Source organism: Nyctibius grandis, chromosome Z (assembly GCF_013368605.1).
Source record: "Nyctibius grandis isolate bNycGra1 chromosome Z, bNycGra1.pri, whole genome shotgun sequence".
NCBI classification, from domain to species: Eukaryota; Metazoa; Chordata; class Aves; order Nyctibiiformes; family Nyctibiidae; genus Nyctibius; species Nyctibius grandis.
This window is the reverse complement of record NC_090695.1, coordinates 16,829,788-16,848,342: the sequence shown is the minus strand read 5'-3', so window position 1 is coordinate 16,848,342 and position 18,555 is coordinate 16,829,788. Positions and strand designations below refer to the sequence as shown.

The following is an 18,555-nucleotide window of genomic DNA, read 5'->3' as shown; positions in this document are numbered from 1 at the left end:
AGAGCTGGTACAGAGAGCTCCTAGTGGGGGACAGAAGGAGGTGGAAAGGAAACAAAGGGACAGAAAATACAATAATTTATAAATAACACCTCTGTTAAACTGCAGCAATATTCCTAAAACTATAAACTGAATTGGAAAATGCCAAGAAAAGAGCGAACACAGATGAAATGATATCAAGTCAATCAACTTCTCATCCACATGCAATTGGGGAAGTACATACCAATATTACAACAGAAAGTACCCATAATGATCAGTATGATACACTAAGCAGCCTTTTCAAATCCCATGACTTCTAATATCTCTGTGACAAAGGTTGATTTTTTTTTCAGCCTACCACATTAAGTAGAATTTTAAAAACACAATAAAGATTTAATTTAAAGAACTGTTGACCAGTGAATAAAATCTTTTTGGATGCAAAATTCTTTTCATCCTCTCAAATCAGTTCTTAACTGGAATCTGCGTAGAGCTGAATTTCCCAAGTTCTTTAATATCTTAATAAAGGTTTGATACATTTCCAGATTTGTATTTCAGCCCCTTACCTAGATAAGAGCTATGATTTCTGTCCTGTAGAATTTTTTCAAACACATGGCTTGGAAAGGTGGTGACTCTGTCTGAAGACTCCTGAACTACTGTTCCACTCCAGTCATAGGCCCCAACAGCACCCAGCACCAGAACATCCTTTAAAAAAAATAAAAATCAACATTTTAGAGTTATCTATTTCAGAAAAAGTGTGAGCAAAGCTGAAGTTACCGTACGTAATTTCCTACATCACTATGTTTAAGGCAGTGATGTACCGTCTAATGACCGCAAGCAGTTGACTGGAGCTGCTTATAGTTACCACTTACATGCCCTGTTGAGAGGGATCATCACCACTCTACTGCAAGAGGATAAATCACTGCTTTAGCTCCCAGGGCACTGCAACTCAGGATAAAATGGGTTTGTTTAAACACACTGATAATTTCCTAAGACTGTCCACTCTGGAGCTGGGCTTGCCAAGCCTATGCTTTTATGCACTCATGATCCTCAGAAGACTGAGGATCAGACAAACAAAACTGTAAGAAAAAGTTAAAGCCCCCTTTGCCAACAAAAGTGCCAATGACAGCACACAAAGGCTGATGGAAAAAGATACAAGACTTCATTCTTTAAGTGTATTGTAAGGAGATGTCCTTGAGAGAACAGTTAAATCTAAAATCCAAATTAATAAGGTTTATTACACAGAATACTTAATACAGAAATACTTAATCTTAGACTTGCACACATAAAGCAAACATAGTTTAGATTATTCACGTTATTTAAATTCTTTACTGAACTGAGATAGTTACAGAAAACCAGAGTGAAAACAGTATGTATAATTTCCCTGAAGAAACCCCCAAATCTTCCTTAATTTTTGTCATTTCCTAGCATCAAGTTATTCATAAATTAAAACTTCAATTTGTGCAAATACAGAGAACTTTTAAGAAATTATTTCATTCATCTTTAAGGGCTATGATAAAGAAACAACCTTCCTGTATTTTCAACTCAAAGCTGCTTGAACCACACTTGAATTTTACCAAGAGGACCTATTTGGTCAAGACGATCTTAAAATTGAATAGCAAGAAAAAGATATCTGATTTGTTATTCTTTCTAAGTGAAATATGCTTTAAGCAAATATTTTTAACTTCATAAATATTAGACAAATTCTTTTCAGGCTTGATTTATTTACATCTTGGTGACTGCCTAGAAATATACCAGCTTTAGAATATGGTTTCAATTCTTCTGAGTTATTCAACTACAAAATATTAACTTGGAGCAATTGAATTTTTCATGCTACGAGAACTCAGAAATCACTGAAATAATTGGATTAACACAGGTCAAAAGCATTACATGAAAGAAACTATTACTCAGCGTCACATATTCATGTATATTTTTTATTTTAGGGATATACAGCATCTATTAGAAGTAATTTTTGTGATATTCAAATAAAAAAAAGATGATAATTTGACATTCTCCTGCTTGTAAAAAAAAAAATCTTAAAATTGGTCATTGTGCTTTTTTAGTCTTATTTTGTTGCACTTCCTAAGAATTCATGTCTATGTAATTACATCTATTTGTGTCATTAAATAATTAAATTCACATACCCTTTTTTGTGAGTAATATGCACTGAAGCCCACCTGTGACATTTCCATTTGGAATGTATCACCTTGATCTGTACCTGGTGAAATAAATATTCACATATGGTTAACCCTATAGAACCACACAAGAGATCTAATATTGCTGCCTCAGAGTAGCTATATGGGGACTATACATTATTTTTTTCCTAATCCACCCATTCTGCTAAAACATTTCCACCATTTACAAATAATGGAAATCTGAGAGCTAATAACCTTTAATGGAAAATTGGTAAGATGGAGCCATGATGCTACTGAGTCTCTTCCAAAAAAAAGGTAGAGGATGATGATAAAGATGGCTTGAATCAGCCTGCACAGTATTGTCACTGTGGCTAATCTCTTTTTATGTTTCCTAGGAAGCACTAATATGCTGACATTAGCGGCTGTAATAACTGCATATTCACAACTTTCAAATGAATGTTTATTATCATATAGTACTTACAAAACTGTTGTAATTGTCTTGAAAAATACTGTGACATGCAGGAATATTTCCTAAGCTAGACGGATGGGACTTGGGTAACCGGAATTCAACGGGAGTACAAAAAACCCAGGACGGGGAGCTTACATGATCCCCTTGACTTGATTAGCAGCATGGGCCTGGTAAAGAATAGGCAGAGGTGAAAGAGAAGCGAAGATTTCATCCTGAGCACACAAAGGTTGCAGCCATGAAAAGCTCCTCAGGGGGAGCTGAGGGCAGGTCACAAGTCTCCCAAGCACGACCTAAATTTGACTTTGAAAATCTAGCTTTTGGGGAGACGAAGTGCCTCTGAGTCAGCTCTACAGCACCCTCCTCCAAACAGTACAGAGAACTGTGGGTGACACTAGGGACAGAGCCTGGTAGATGCCACATGGATTGCATTACTGTAGCTTCAGTTCTGTAATCAGTAACCTAGTCTTCTGATTTGCTTTTTAAATTCACAGTTGCTTAGCATTAACAGAAAAACACAGGTGAATCTGACAAGCATAAAGATACCTTTACTCCTCCAGTGGTAATAGCTCTGAATACCTTTGGACGCATATGGACAAGCCCCCAGTGGATGCCTGAAGCCCAGGACTTGACTGAAATTTTCAGCAACTGGGGAATATCTCCCACAAATTGCAGAAACTAACTTGAAGCTCAGGCTCATTAGGGGTGGGGTAGCTGGGGGAACCTCTTGTGCAAACCAGAACCTTCCTGGGGAGCAGGCAGCAGCCTGCAGCTCCAGCTGCGCGTCGTTTTCACAGTACTACACTAAAGTGAAGCTAAATAAAATGCTTAGCTCATCAGCTGGAAGAATCTGATCTAAGTTTTCAGAGACATGGAGTATTTTACCTTCTATACTAAAAATGCGCTCTCCAAGCGTTCCTGCTTCTTCCAGTAGTGCAGCCTCAGACGACACATTAAAGAAATACTTGTCTGTTGGATGACTAGCAATTCCTTTGATTTCTTTAATTAAGTTTTTAGTATCAAGTTCATGCCTGATTAAGTATCCCAAAACCTTGGATAAAAAAAGAACAAAATAAGATGGGTGAAGGAAATCATGGTGTTAATCCATTTCCTTCTGTATTATTTGAGTAAATATTCTACATATTAAAAAAAAATTACCTTAATTCATATTACTGAATTGTTTATCAGACTGTATTCCTACACAAGGGACCATTCAGACAGGAAAAATACATAAACCAAGGCAAAGGAGAAAATCACTGAAGTTGCTCAGGTAATACTGGTTTTGCTTTTTCAGCCAAAGATGACCAATATTTCACTAGTTCATAAAGATTCATTTCACCTAGTTTCAGTCTCACCAGTGTAACAATACAGAACATGCACTTTCATATATACACAACAAAATGATCTTTCAAAAATTGCAATAATATATATAATTATAGTATTACTTACAGCAATGCCAAATCTGGTTATATTGTCTTCATTGCATTTACTTATCACTGTTTTCAAGTTGGAGCCATCATGTGATTCACCATCTGTCACAACAACCATTACTTTGGTGGCTGTTGGACGTCCTCCTGATTCAGGTGAGAAGGCATGCTGCCTGTTGTAAAACATTGAATTTATCACGTCTATTTATAATGAATGGAATTCGGTATACATATTGTAGCGAATATGTCCATCACTGACTTAGAACAAGGTGCATCTGTAGTGCTTTTTATTTGGAAATTAACAACCTGCAATAAGAATTTTCAATTATGCTTCTGATAGCTTCTTCTCAAAGTACTGCTCAAAGAGCCATCAGAAACGTAATCAAGGAAGTAGAAAAAAAAATCCAAGTAGGACTGGATGGTATTTCTGATAGAAATGTACATTCCAGGGAAACAACATATTTTTGTACAAATGTTTCTAAATAAAAAGGGTTTTTTTTGTCAAGAACTATTAATATTTTGTAACACCAGAGTAGCCGGGAATTGGTTCCACCAAGTTCAAACAAAAGGAGAAGAGTATTAATAATAGGTTCCTCAATACTACTGCAAATATCAACTCCATTGAAGGCTGAGTCTGTCCCTAAACAAGATTTCAGGGCCATTTGATTCAGCATGTATTTTGGCCTAGAGTCCTATCTTTGATTCAACTGCAAATTAGCATCTTCCTATTGAGAAACAGACCTGGTTTGTACATGTATTCAGAGTCACGGTACATCGTTTTAAGTTTTTCCTGTTTTTCATGCTGCTCGTGCTGCAGTGACAAACTGACAACAGATTTTATTTTCTCTGCAATCAACCAAAGCCTGACCTGCAAACAGGAATGTTACCAGTCCCACTGAATCCCTGGATAAACTTTACTTCTTTCAATGGTTTTGTATCTTTCCTAAAAGCTTGTTTGTGCGTCTGATGCACTGTCACGTTTAGACACCTGTGACAGCCCAAACAATTCTGTTGGGTACGAGAACTACTTTAGCGTAGAGTTTAACCCAATGCACTGGGAACTTCCTCAGAGGCTCCAGGCACTTGCAGCGGGAATGAAATTCAGGATGTGCCCGTTGCCTCATAAGGTAAGTTACAATAGTTGCACAGTAGTCATCAATGTGTTTTACCTTGCATTGTCAATGGCTTTGAAAGTATTAGTCAGATCTCCTCCCTTCTGATATGTTCCCTCCATTGCTTTAACAACCTCATCCTTTGTTTGATATGTATTCAAGTTGAACACTACACGGGGATCGTTAGCATACTGAATTAAACCCACCTATGCAATAAAGAAATGATGTTAGATTATCATGCATTACAATGTTACATAGAATCGTGACGCTTACTTATTTGTCAGGTTGGAGTAAAAGATCTTCAGATGCACATGGGATTACAATTTTCTTTCAACACATGTAAAACCAATTAATATTAACATGTTTGGAAAGCAAAGAAAGCTAAAATGCTCTTGCACTTCATGTCATTTATGATGGACAACAATATGTTAATGCAAACAATCTGAAACAGCAGGCACTAAATGTTTGCTTGGTTACTTCTGGAAGAGCTGATGGATAGCAATAATACAGGGAGCTCTGGGAAAAATGAGAAAATAGCAAAAATTCTACAAGCTGACAGCACCTCAATCTGATCTCTTCTAAGAAATCCTAAAGGTTAGTTACTTGACAGCACTGTAAACCCTATTTATTTTTAATACAGGTGAAGCTAAAGACATATGCTAAGATATATATTTAGTATGAGAGAAAAAAAGAGGAGAAGATGCTAACAGTGAGGTTCAGAAAGGACTGAGCAGGAAGCCTAGCTTTTAAGCACCTCACTTCCAAAGTCGCCCAAGGAAGAAGGCAGCCTTTGGGAGAGAGATTTCCAGTGCCCCAGTCTTTGTTTCCAGAACTGTTTATGGAAAATGGACAACTGTAAAGACAGAAAATGTTTAAAAAAAAAGCAATAAAATTTTCCTTACCATCAGCAAATTAAAAGGAAAAAAGAACTCAAAGATCAGACAGTAACCAAGTAGGAAAAACTCCTATTTTAAAGATGCAGCAGTTGGAAAGTAAGAGCTATATGAAAAGCCCATAAAAAATCTGTTCTACTTTTATCACATTCCCACAGACTACATTTTAATTACTTTTACACCTAATGTATGAAAGAGCTGACTCCACTAGATATAACCTAGACTTAAGTTTCAGTTGGTTTATGTTTTGAATCAAATTACTAATCTCTTCTGAAATAGGTTAGCTGTGAGATAAAAAACCCAATACTGAAAGATAAAGACAAGTGCGTAACCTGTGACTTTGGTGGAGGTACTGTAGTTACGCTAAAGCACACTGGGTTCCTTTAAAAATGCTAATAAAACCCACTACTTCTTTTTTTTTTTTTTTTTTTTCCTCTCAAAGATGTCTTTGACTTACCTGGGTTTTGTTAAGGCCTATGTCTAAGCCTTGTACAAATTTTTTCAAAAATGCCCGCACAGCATCCCATGGATAAATGCTGTTTGACTCATCACAAACCACCACAACATCTATGACAGAGGAACACTCTAAAACAAAAATAAAAAGTGAAGATTAAATGCACTTTCAGTCTCAGTATACTTACAATTCTTTGGCTAAACCCAGAGGGACATACTTAGGTCTCACACAGGCAACACTTCACATCAGGAAGGTTTTGCCAGAATGAGGACTCAACAGAAGCATATGCAGATTTTGAGCCTGCGCTGGTGCACTGCCTCTGAATTCAGAGGGGTGAGTCCATATTCATATCAGCATTGGATCATGATTTGTCAGTCTTTACATGTGAATCACAGGACTTTGTTTTTTGCTCATACTTTTTTTTTTTAAATCCCAAATAAAGAGTCCCCGACACAACATATCTTGATTTCGTTTGATATATTTTTTTAATTGAATCTTTTTTGCACTTGTTGCCTTACTTTGAACAGCAGGAGAAAAGCTTCTTAGGATCTGGAAACTTGGACTGATTTCAGAACAGACTCCTGTTGCATAGTATTGGCTTCCACACTGCTGTGCCCACAAGGGACCACAAGTCTTTAAAAATAACAACAAAAAGAAACTATAAAAATAACAAATATTTGTCTCACTGTATCCATATACAAAAGCACAATTAGCAGGACTACAGGCATATAGGATCAGAAAAGCCCTCTTGGGTTATCAGGTCAATTCCCTTGCAATCATGGTGACAGTGTAACCACTTTCATAAACTTTCTCATTAAAAAGGTTTTCTATTCATGATCATCCTCGTGCCTCCTTCTGCAAGCTGGCCCCTTCAGTCTATGCGCAGCTATAATATCTAGGGAGTGTGACTTGGTCTGCAAGGAATCTGTCCTGCTTTAAGCCACCTGCTCTACAAACCATGGTTTTAAAACTAGGTTTGGTATTTGCACATCGCTTATAAGGGTGCAGAGAAGTACTTTCACAAACCAGGAGGTGTCATCAGAGAGGCAAGCAGGTCGCTGCAAATAACACAAAGAGGAACTTCTCTTGCGGTACGTCCGATTACCACCAACGGTGTGACCACACTGAAGAGTTTTGTGATCAGTGCGCACAAACACGCACACATTTATTAACTTGAGAAGCCCTGTTCCCTAGGAAAATTCACTTTTCCAAAATATTTAGAAGTTAAACTTCATCATCTCCAGTGAGGGTGCAGCCTCATGGTATGCACTGTTCTATTTAGCTGTGGCTGAAAGAAGTTTGGCCCTGGCCTCACATATCCCTCGGCTACGCGTTTCATTGCCTTCCGGGGAAGATAACTTGCTTCTTTGCCGAAAATGATCTCTGTAAAAAGAAACGTTTTCAGCTGGATCAACCAGCTGGTTGCATGACAGCCACACCTTTGATATAGAAGGATTTTTACAAAAGTACCTAGATAAAAAAGACAGATACTGAGACAGTATTTTGTCGTGAGGATATTTGAGGGGGAGGGATTTTCTTTTTTAAAAGAAAATCATGTTAAGAACTCAAGGAAAAAACATAACCTCTGTTCAACAGTTCTGAAAGAAATGATAATTTAACTTCCTGTACTTTGTGACTGCCCTATCCAGTCAGGAGAGCCTGTAAAACAGAAAATGCACCATATCTATTTAGGAAAAGAAGACAGAGTGAACAGCACTATTACCCTTTTACCAAGAATATTGGAAAAAAAGGTAATTAAAGGCAGAAGTAAATGGAAAATGAGCTAAATCGCACACTGGTTTACCAGTGGTAGACCACATCAAACTATCCTAACATTGGACAAGATGGCAGATTTTCTAGACAAGAGAAGAGCAACTGGATCTACATTATCTGATCTTACATGGCCTTTTAGCTGCTACATGGGGCATGATTAATTTTACTGGAAAAGATTGATATTTACAGAGGTGAGGTACAAAATAAATCTATATTGGTAACTATGAAGCTGGAGGAGAGTTACCAGTCTTTATTTTTAATTTAAAGTTCTTTTTAGATCAATCTCATTTGCCCATTTTCTGGTTTTCTTCTGCATTAGTGGTAACTCAAAATTGCGATGTTAATTTTGGACCAAAAAATAGAAAGTTCTAATAAATTTTGCCAACCTTCACTTAAAAAAAAAGGGAAAAGCTCTAATATTCTAGCATTGTTAGAGACAGAAATTTAAGATGCATCATTAATGCAGGGGAAAACTCGGAGATCACATATTAAGAGCTGATAAACTTGAAAAACGGAATGTTAGAAAGGGGCACAGACTTGCCCTTAAAGACTAATGTTAAGAAATGTGGACATAAACTGGGAGCTCATTGAGTGGAATAGTAAAAAGCAGACTGATCGGGCACTGGCTGATTGCAGGGTGACCATAAGCATGCAGCCAGCAGGAAAAGCAAATATAGCCTAAAGATATGTGACAAGCAAAGCTTAGCAAAGCGAAGGACAAAGGAGAATGATTGTGAGGTGTTAAATATAGAAGGCACATTTCACATGTAGCGAGATCGGAGCTGTTCCTTTCAACTAAAGGCACAGTACTGCCCCAAGAACAAACTGATACAACCTTAGATCAGAAATCCAGAAAAAAGTTGTTAACCATCAGTGAAATTCTTAAGCACCTTTCCAACAGGACTAAGCATGCCTCAGAAAAATGTAATGAGCATGTGGAAATGACTGCCCTGTACTTAGGATGCTTGCAGGAAGCAATCACATGGCATCAAACGCCTGAACCAGCAGGACCCATGGGCTACAGCACTGACATGCCAGGCTGCGTCACGCTCCAGCCAAGCAGCCCGGGGATGCAGCACAGGCTGGTGCAAGCTCATGGAGGCTGAGAGAGAAGCAGCTGCAGGAGGAAGGAGCACAGTGAGCTGGGAGGAAGAAGGCCTGAACATAACCCAGAGAGTCTATCACAGAGGCCAGCTGCCAGAGACAGCGTCTTGGAGCGAAGTCCTGGCTGGCAGCAGCTTGCTATTATGAGCAGACAGTCTCTGCTTGTTGTCCAGTTCTTGCCACAACTAAGTCATAGGGCTTTTGATGTTTGTTGAGGCTGGGTCACAGATAAGCACCTGTCTCCAGTATCCCATTCTCCTTATTTCAAAAAGAACTCCTGTTGCCAAAGTTCATGTCTTAGCTGTCAACTTTTTTTTTGTTACTTTATGCAATTTAAGGAGAGTCAATCACTAACGTATGGATCAGGAAATTCTTTTTAACTGAGAGAAGTTCAAGTATTATCAGAAAACAGAAATTCTTCTGCATGAAATGTTTTAAATCATTGCAATTACTGATACTGATTAAAAGTGGGTATGCACGGGACAGTATAAACAGTAATTAAAGGTATTATCCAAGAGACAGAATAAGATTTTATTTAATCAGTATCTTCTCAAACCAACAATCAAGAAGAGCACTGTTGCTGTATTTTGAAGTTACGATTAACTTCACCAACCCCAACAGAGCTGCTGGAAAGGCTGGAATTAGACCTACTTTTAAGTACTTCAGTGAATTGGGCTATGTGGTAATGAAGATAATAAACATTTGAATACTTTTGCGATTACTAGGAAGACGTAACAGAAAAATAAAAAGCTTACAGTTAGCCTCAAAGCTCTTTGGTCTGTGGTTTATTGTTTCACTTAATAACTGCACATGCCTTCAATGTATGCATCAAACTGGAAGACACCTACACTGCAACAGTTCTCATGCTTACAGTTAAGACTCTAAAAAAAGCATATTAAACAGGCCTTAACTTCCTTTCAATTATGAAATCTGTTTTGCAGGCTCCAAGGAGCGCGGCTTGCAGAATATACACATAGAAAATGAATCCTCCTCCTGCTCACTAACCAAGTAAAACATATTGCAGATCCATGGGACTAGACATCCGAATATCTCAGGAGAACAGTCACTGTGCAAGGGTGTATGGTGGAGGAGAGATCCCATACTGTCTTTTAAAGCATAATCAGAACTATACAAGACTGCCTTAAAGATGTCTATGGTGGGAATATTCTTGCCTACATTGTCTGACTTAAGTTACAGAATCTTTAATTACGTGCCCTTCCATAGGATATTTAGATAAATGACGAACGAGAGAATTCATAATTTTCCCAATTTTGGACCCTAGGTAATGACAGTGGGAAGGGATATTTTAAAATATGCAAAATATGTATTAATCTGTGCTGCATAACAAAATATATTCAGCTTGGATTTATCAAAAAATGTGGAGAATTCTAGTTTCTTCATTCTCCTCAGGAATTGCTGTGTGTACTGAATATGTCCTTGATACGTACCAAAAATCCTCCTGTTTTCGAGTTCTGTATCAGAGTCAAGCCAAGGTTCATGTCTTCCTTTATCTCAGTCACATTTGGAATATTTATTACAGCTGAAATAAAAAGAGATACTAAGTAATGACAGAAAAGTAAATAATATGTAGAAGCAATTAAGTAAGTCAGAATTCCTTTTCAAAAGCTTGATTTCTCGGAATCTAAGATGCCTTTTCCAAATGACTGCATACAATTCTGAGACGAAATGAAAGCTAATCTTTGTCAAAAATTTGCTAACCATTAACTATAGACGTGAATTAAGTATGGCCATTTAGAGTACCTGCTCTCAAAAGAGCTGAAGGGAAAAGAGAGGAAGAAAAGGTCTACCTATTATTTTTGGCTGACTGAGTAGCTGCAGAGCCGAGCAGCTACTGTTACATTCCTCAGGACACCAGACTCCTCTGATCCAGTATCAAGCTCTAGACAAAAACCTGGAAGGAGCAGCAGAGGACAGAAACGCTCCACACCACAAACAAACATAAAGCAGGCATCTCAGCACACTCTGCTGCCACCCCATATTTTCATTGCATCCAAAAGCGAATCCCATTTTATACTCAGTCTGCAAACACACAGAGGCAGAAAAGGCTTCATATATATTCAATAAGTGCTATTCAAAATGAGAATGTAACAAGTGTTAAGTTACATTAAGAGCGTGGCGGCCTCCTCCAGCTGCTCTGGCCCAGGACCCTCCTGCCCTGCCCTGGGAGCCCAGCCCAGTGCACGGGGACCCAGGGCCTCAGCCCAGGCTGAGGGACGTGGCACCGGTAGCAAAGCTGAGCACATACCTGAGACGCACACAGACACACGAGGACCCTGACAGGGCTGGGCACACAGACTGGCATGGACAAGGCGCTGCCTTCAGCAGCACCCGTGTACAGGGTGTGCTCCTCCAGGGCTGGCAGAGGCGAGAGGTCACTAGTGCAGGCACATGCACACACCTGACACTCCGGCACTCCCACACGCACATTCGCAGATCCCTCAGGTACCAGCATGGCCTCTCTGTCTGCCCCGCGGCTCCCCATACACTAGTAAGTATATGTAAGGGAAGACATAGACCCACGGTCCTGCTCCAGCTGCCAGCGCGGAGCCCCTCTCTGATGCAGAGCCCTGGTCCCCCTGCAGCAGCTGGTTTTGGGACACACACGGTTCCCACCCCACGGCTAGAGGTTAAGGACCCCAGCTGCTCCAGTGGCTGATGCTGAGACGCCAGTGCTCCAGCTGCTGGCACCACAGGCCTGGGCACCCACAACCCCCAGCCCAACTCGAGTGGCAGGCACCAATTTCCACTCACACACACACGGGACTCACCAACAGCTGGCACTGAATCCTCGCAGCACACTCACACACACAAACATTCACACAACAGAGACTGAGATTATGCAGAGAGATAGTTAAGATTTAATAGGATAGATTGGTCTGGCACAGAAATGAGGAAAAACTGAACAATTGTAGCAAGACATTATTCATTACAACTTACCTTGTAAATTCAATTTTTCACATGTGGTTTTGGACGTACCAACAGGACATGCATAGATATCTCCAGTTCTGCTAGCTGGATAGCCACTCCAGGGTGAACCAACCAACAGCCTAAAGTAACAGGAACTTCATTAGGTCTTTAATGATACGGGAAAAGTCCAGCAGCATTACTGCATAGCACACTGTAGGTAACAGGTGAAGAGGCTTTTACCAGACATAGCACCTAAGGCACTCAGGAGTGTTCTCCAGAGCTCTTCAGCAGCTTTACTTGCATGTTAATACACCGGATTCACCAGGGGCAACACTGGTGGAGAAGCCTCTGGGGATTAGGCTCCTTCAAATATGTATACTGTTGTTTCTGTGACATTATGTTGTAGTGTCAGAAGAAATACAGCAAAGATATTAATATATACAGATGCATACAAATTTAGAAATATATACATTGGGGATTGAAAGACAAAAAAATTATTGCCCTGTCAGTTAACAGTTAACTGATTCCTTTTCAGTTATTCTTCTAGGTGATAAGAAGCATTTCCTACAGGATCTGCTCAGCAACAGTCAAATGCTTACGTCTGAGCTTGAACACTATCACACCTTGACAACCCTGAGTCAGAAAGAAAATACTGCAGGTGATAACAGTGTGCTGCATGAAGTATTTAATCCTGAACAAGAAAGTTAAGACTTATAATTTGTACCTACAATACAAAGTGATTCACTTTCTCCAACTCATTCCTTCATCTGGAGTTAGAAATCTGTGTTCGGTCGGGGGGTTATGATCTAGTGGCAATTACAGAGACTTGGTGGGACAACTCGCATGACTGGAATGTGGTCATGGATGGCTATGTCCTGTTCAGGAAAGACAGGCCAGTAAGGAGAGATGGTGGAGTTGCTCTTTATGTGAGTGAGCAGCTAGAATGTATTGAGTTCTATCCAGGGGCAGATCAGGAGCGAGTTGAGAGTGTGGGTACGAATTAAGGGGCAGACTGGCATGGGTGATACTATTGTGGGTGTCTATTACAGGCCACCAGATCAGGATGAGGAGGTTGACGAGGCCTTCTACAGGCCCTGGTTGTCGTGGGGCATTTCAATTACCCTGATATTTGCTGGAAGGCCTACTCAGCCAGCCATCCTCACTCCAGGAGGTTCCTCCAGTGCATTGATGACAACTTTCTGATGCAAATGGTGGATGAACCAACTAGGAGAGGAGCGTTGCTGGATCTTGTTCTCGGTAATAAGGAGGGTCTGGCTGAAGCGGTGAAGGTTGAGGGCAGCCTTGGTTGTAGTGACCATGAGATGGTAGAGTTCAGGATCTCATGTGGCAGGAACAGAATATCTAGCAAAATCACAGCTCCGGACTTCAGTAGGGCCAACTTTGGCCTTTTCAAGCAATTGCTAGGGGAAATCCCATGGGACAGGGTACTAGAAGGTGAGGGGGCCCAAGATAGTTGGTTAGCATTCAAGGACTGCTTCTTCCGAGCTCAAGATCTGAGCATCCCAACAGGTAGGAAGTCAAGAAAGGGTACCAGGAGACCTGCATGGTTAAACAGGGAACTGCTGGGCAAACTCAAGTGGAAGAAGAGAGTGTACAGATCATGGAAGGAGGGGCTGGCCACTTGGGAGGAATATAAGTCTGTTGTCAAGAGGATGTAGGGAGTGTCCTGGTTTGGCCCAAACCAGGCCAATTAGTCTTAGAGAAACCAAGGTCACTGCTAAATTCCTCACTGCTTACGAGTGAAGAGCCAAAGGGGGGTCGCACCTGCAGGGGAGGAGCAGACAGGGCAGGTGACCCAAGACTGACCAACGAGGTATTCCATCCCATACACGTCATTCTCACTTTCCTATTTATCACTAACCCACCGCCTCCTGGAGGTGGGGCCCAGGAGGGACGGGCCCTCCTGTCTCCCACTGATTGGTACCAGCTTTGCCAGTTCTCCAGTTAAAAGCCTGCAGGTGTGATGGCACGGGGAGCTACTGCATTTTCCCCTCTGCCTGTGCTGGGGGGAGCAACTCTGCCTGAGGAGGACTTCCAAGCTCTTGATCTTGATTTTGTATATATTTGATTATTTCTATTATTCTTATTATACTCTTTTTCATTACTATAGTTTATTAAAACTGTTTTAACTTTCCAACCCATAAGTCTCTCTCCCTTTTCCCTTTCCCTTAGGGTGGGTGGGGGGGAGAGGGTTAACAGAGAGAGTCTGCCACCAGGTTAATAGCTGGCCCAGCTTTAAACCATGACAGATTTATTGGTGCCCAACGTGGGGCTCGAGAGAAGCTCCAACAGGTTGCTCTGATAAGTTGAATCCTGGCTCTGGTGGGAGGAGACCTGGAGAGCTCAGCTGAGAGAATATCAGATTTCTTCCTCTGAGATTTACAAGGGGTTGGAAATTAAAACAGATAGTGAAGATGGTGATGTCATTTTTGAATGCTGTGTTATCTCGTCTTTTTATAGAGTTTCTTTCACAGTTGAGTATTGCAATGATGCCTTACCTGCCATGGGCACTGTGTTATTGCTTGCTTCTTATGAATGTTTACATGCAGTTTAGCAGTGGGCGCTGGTTGAAATGTATTGTTTTGGTATGGGGTTTGATACTGATTTATGCTGTGATAAACTGGGCAGTTACTATTCCGATCTCTTATCTCTGTGACACAATGATGGGCAGCTTTAATCGCGAATCAGTAGCAGCGACTTCATCTGCACGCTCCAGGCGTCCTTTAGCTGATTCTGTTAATGATTACACTTCCAGTTTTACTTCGGGAAATAGTACCTTCTCCTTTTCTGCCAAGCTGATTCCACTAGATTTTTGCGAAATTAGGATGGTGCTGTCTAGGTGGCATGTTTTTATTTTCGGTTGTCCTGAATGTGTTTCTGATGTGGGATAAGATTAAATATCGGTGCAGGGACAGTTGTAGGTGTTATGCAGTCACCTCAGAACCTACAGTGTGTGCTGCCGCTACAGCCACTAAATCCACTGAAACCTTGGCAGCCTGCACCACAGCTGCTACACCCCCCAAGATGGCCACTGCAGCTACTCAGACTCTAACAAGTCTCAGCACTCCCACAACAGCCACTGCATCTACTCAGACCCCAGCATCTATCGAATCTGTACCAATTGCTCCTGTAACCAGGAAGAAATACCAAAAGAAATCAGCTCGTGAAGAGAAGGATGATGACTCAGAGCCTTCTAAGACAGAGCCATCATATGACCCAGGTGAGGGCCCTTCTCAGGCAGAGTTAGGGCCTGACACAGATGGGGGTTTCCTCAATCATCCTTTTAAAGCAGACCCATCACAGAAGAAAGGTCCTTCTAAAGCAGAACTATCACAAGAGGAGGACTCGGACGTAGAGATAACCTACCACTCCTTATCCCTGAAGGACCTGAGAAATATAAGGAAAGACTTCAGCCGTTATGACGGTGAACCTATTATTACCTGGTTGCTCCGATGCTGGGATAATGGGGCAGATAGCATGCAATTAGATGGCAGAGAAGCCAGACAGTTGGGATCCCTGTCCAGACATGGTGGTATTGATAAGGCGCTCGCAAGAAAGTCAAACACTATCAGTCTCTGGAGGCGACTCTTGTCAGCTGTAAAGAGCAGGTATCCCTATAAAGATGATGTTATGAGCCACCTGAGCAAATGGACCACTATAGAAAAAGGTATTAACTACCTTAGAGAACTAGCTGTGCAAGAGATCATTTATAGACACCCACGGGAAGTTGTAGATCCTGATGAAGTGGAATGCAACCGATCCATGTTCCAGAAGGTCGTGAAGAATGCTCCACCGACATATACCCATACATTGTCAATGTTAGTATGGGGAGAAGATGATATGGCACGTTCTACTGTGGGTAAAATGGCTAACTGCATGCGACAGTATGAAGTTAGTATTTCTTCCCCACTGCAGGCACGCATCTCGGCTGTGGAAAAACTGACTAAGGAAAACAAGGACTCATTTAAACAACTGTCAGACAAACTGTCCAGGATCGAGACTCCCTACCTACACAGGCGCGCGTTGCAGCTGTTAGGAGAAAACGCTCTCCTACAGGACCAGCTCAAAGGAAACGGAACACATCATGAGGTATCCTGTGGTTTGCCCCGTGTGGTTATGGGGAGGACATGAGCAGATGGCATGGACAACCTACCAGTACCCTATAGGCACGAGTACGTGAGTTGCAAGCTAACAGAAATACCAGAGAGAATTTTTCTAGAAGGATGGCTGCTCCAGTTACCAGTGAGCAGGACCCCAGTCAGGGGAGATGGGCCTCAAATCCCTTTTTCCCAAGTGTGAATAGGAGAAATGAAGGTCCAGTCCCTGTGAGCAGCACGAATCCATTTCTTAATTAGGGGGGCCCTGCCTCCAGCCAGGTGGAGGAGAGGGACAACCGAGTTTATTGGACTGTGTGGATTCGATGGCCTGGCACATCAAAACCTCAAAGGTATCGAGCCTTGGTAGACACTGGTGCACAGTGCACCCTAATGCCATCGGATCATAAAGGGGCAGAATCTATCAGTATTTCAGGAGTAACAGGAGGATCTCAAGTGTTATCTGTATTGGAGGCCGAAGTGAGCCTAACTAAAAATGAATGGAAAAAGCACCCCATTGTGACTGGCCCAGATGCTCCGTGCATCCTTGGCATAGACTACCTCAAGAGAGGGTATTTTAAGGACCCAAAAGGGTATAGATGGGCCTTTGGTATAGCAGCTGTAGAGACTGAGGACATTAAACAGCTGTTTACCTTGCCTGGCCTCTCAGAAGATCTTTCTGTTGTGGGGTTGCTGAAGGTTGAAGAACAACAGGTGCCAACTGCTACTACCACGGTGCACCGACAACAATATCCCACCAATCGAGACTCCCTGGTCCCCATTCATAAACTGATCAGACAATTAGAAAATCAAGGAGTGATTGGCAAGACTTGCTCACCCTTTAATAGTCCTATATGGCCAGTGCGAAAGTCTGATGGAGAATGGAGATTAACTGTGGACTATCGTGGCCTAAATGAAGTTACGCCACCGCTGAGTGCTGCTGTGCCAGACATGCTAGAACTTCAATACGAACTGGAGTCAAAGGCAGCCAAGTGCTATGCCACCATAGACATTGCTAATGCATTTTTCTCTATTCCTTTGGCACCAAAGTGCAGGCCACAGTTTGCTTTTACCTGGAGAGGTATCCAGTATACCTGGAATCGACTGCCCCAGGGGTGGAAACAGAGTCCTACTGTTTGCCATGGACTGATCCAGACTGCACTAGAAAAGGGTGGAGCTCCAGAACATTTGCAATACATTGATGACATCATTGTGTGGGGTGATACAGCAGCAGAAGTTTTTGACAAAGGGGAGAAAACAATCCAAATTCTTCTGAAAGCTGGTTTTGCCATAAAAAGAGGCAAGGTCAAGGGACCTGCCCGGGAGATCCAGTTTTTAGGGATTAAACGGCAAGATGGGCGTCGCCAGATCCCGATAGAGGTGATCAACAAAATAACAGCTATGTCCCCACCAACTAACAAAAAGGAAACACAAGCCTTCTTAGGCGTTGTGGGTTTCTGGAGAATGCATATTCCAGATTACAGCCAGATTGTACGCCCTCTTTATCAAGTGACCAGAAAGAAGAATGATTTTCAGTGGGGTCCTGAACAATGACAGGCTTTTGAACAGATTAAACAAGAGATTGTGCATGCAGTAGCCCTTGGACCAGTTCGTACGGGACAAGATGTTAAAAATGTGCTCTACACCTCAGCTGGGGACAATGGTCCTACCTGGAGCCTCTGGCAGAAAGTACCAGGGGAGACTCGAGGTCGACCCCTAGGATTTTGGAGTCGAGGATACAAGGGTTCCAAGGCCAACTACACCCCAACAGAAAAAGAGATACTGGCAGCATATGAAGGAGTTAGAGCTGCTTCAGAGGTAATCGGTACTGAAGCACAACTTCTCCTGGCACCTCGATTACCAGTACTAGGCTGGATGTTCAAGGGTAAGGTTCCCACTACCCATCATGCAACTGATGCTACATGGAGTAAATGGATTGCATTAATTACACAGAGGGCTCGAATAGGAAACCCTAATCGCCCAGGAATCTTAGAAGTGATCATGGACTGGCCAGAAGGCAAAGACTTCGGAATGCCACCAGAAAAGGAGGTGACACGTGCTGAAGAAGCCCCACCATATAATGAACTACCAGAGGATGAGAAGCAGTATGCCCTGTTCACTGATGGATCCTGCCATCTTGTAGGAAAGCATCGGAAGTGGAAAGCTGCTGTATGG

At 41.7% G+C, this 18,555-nt stretch overlaps 1 protein-coding gene across 1 annotated transcript in view; it reads right to left on the bottom strand.

Annotated features, from left to right (window-relative positions):
- The window catches only part of ITGA2 (integrin subunit alpha 2), a 79,558-nt gene that overhangs the window by 30,071 nt on the left and 30,932 nt on the right, over window positions 1–18,555 (bottom strand). Inside the window, exons 3-11 of the mRNA XM_068423278.1 lie at window positions 12,296–12,405; window positions 10,786–10,877; window positions 6,979–7,093; window positions 6,464–6,591; window positions 5,171–5,319; window positions 4,024–4,174; window positions 3,460–3,625; window positions 2,118–2,191; window positions 540–678 (exon numbers count right to left, since the gene is read on the bottom strand). Of these exons, the coding sequence (XP_068279379.1) occupies window positions 540–678; window positions 2,118–2,191; window positions 3,460–3,625; window positions 4,024–4,174; window positions 5,171–5,319; window positions 6,464–6,591; window positions 6,979–7,093; window positions 10,786–10,877; window positions 12,296–12,405 (1,124 nt within the window). The remainder of the gene's footprint in view (window positions 1–539; window positions 679–2,117; window positions 2,192–3,459; window positions 3,626–4,023; window positions 4,175–5,170; window positions 5,320–6,463; window positions 6,592–6,978; window positions 7,094–10,785; window positions 10,878–12,295; window positions 12,406–18,555) is intronic.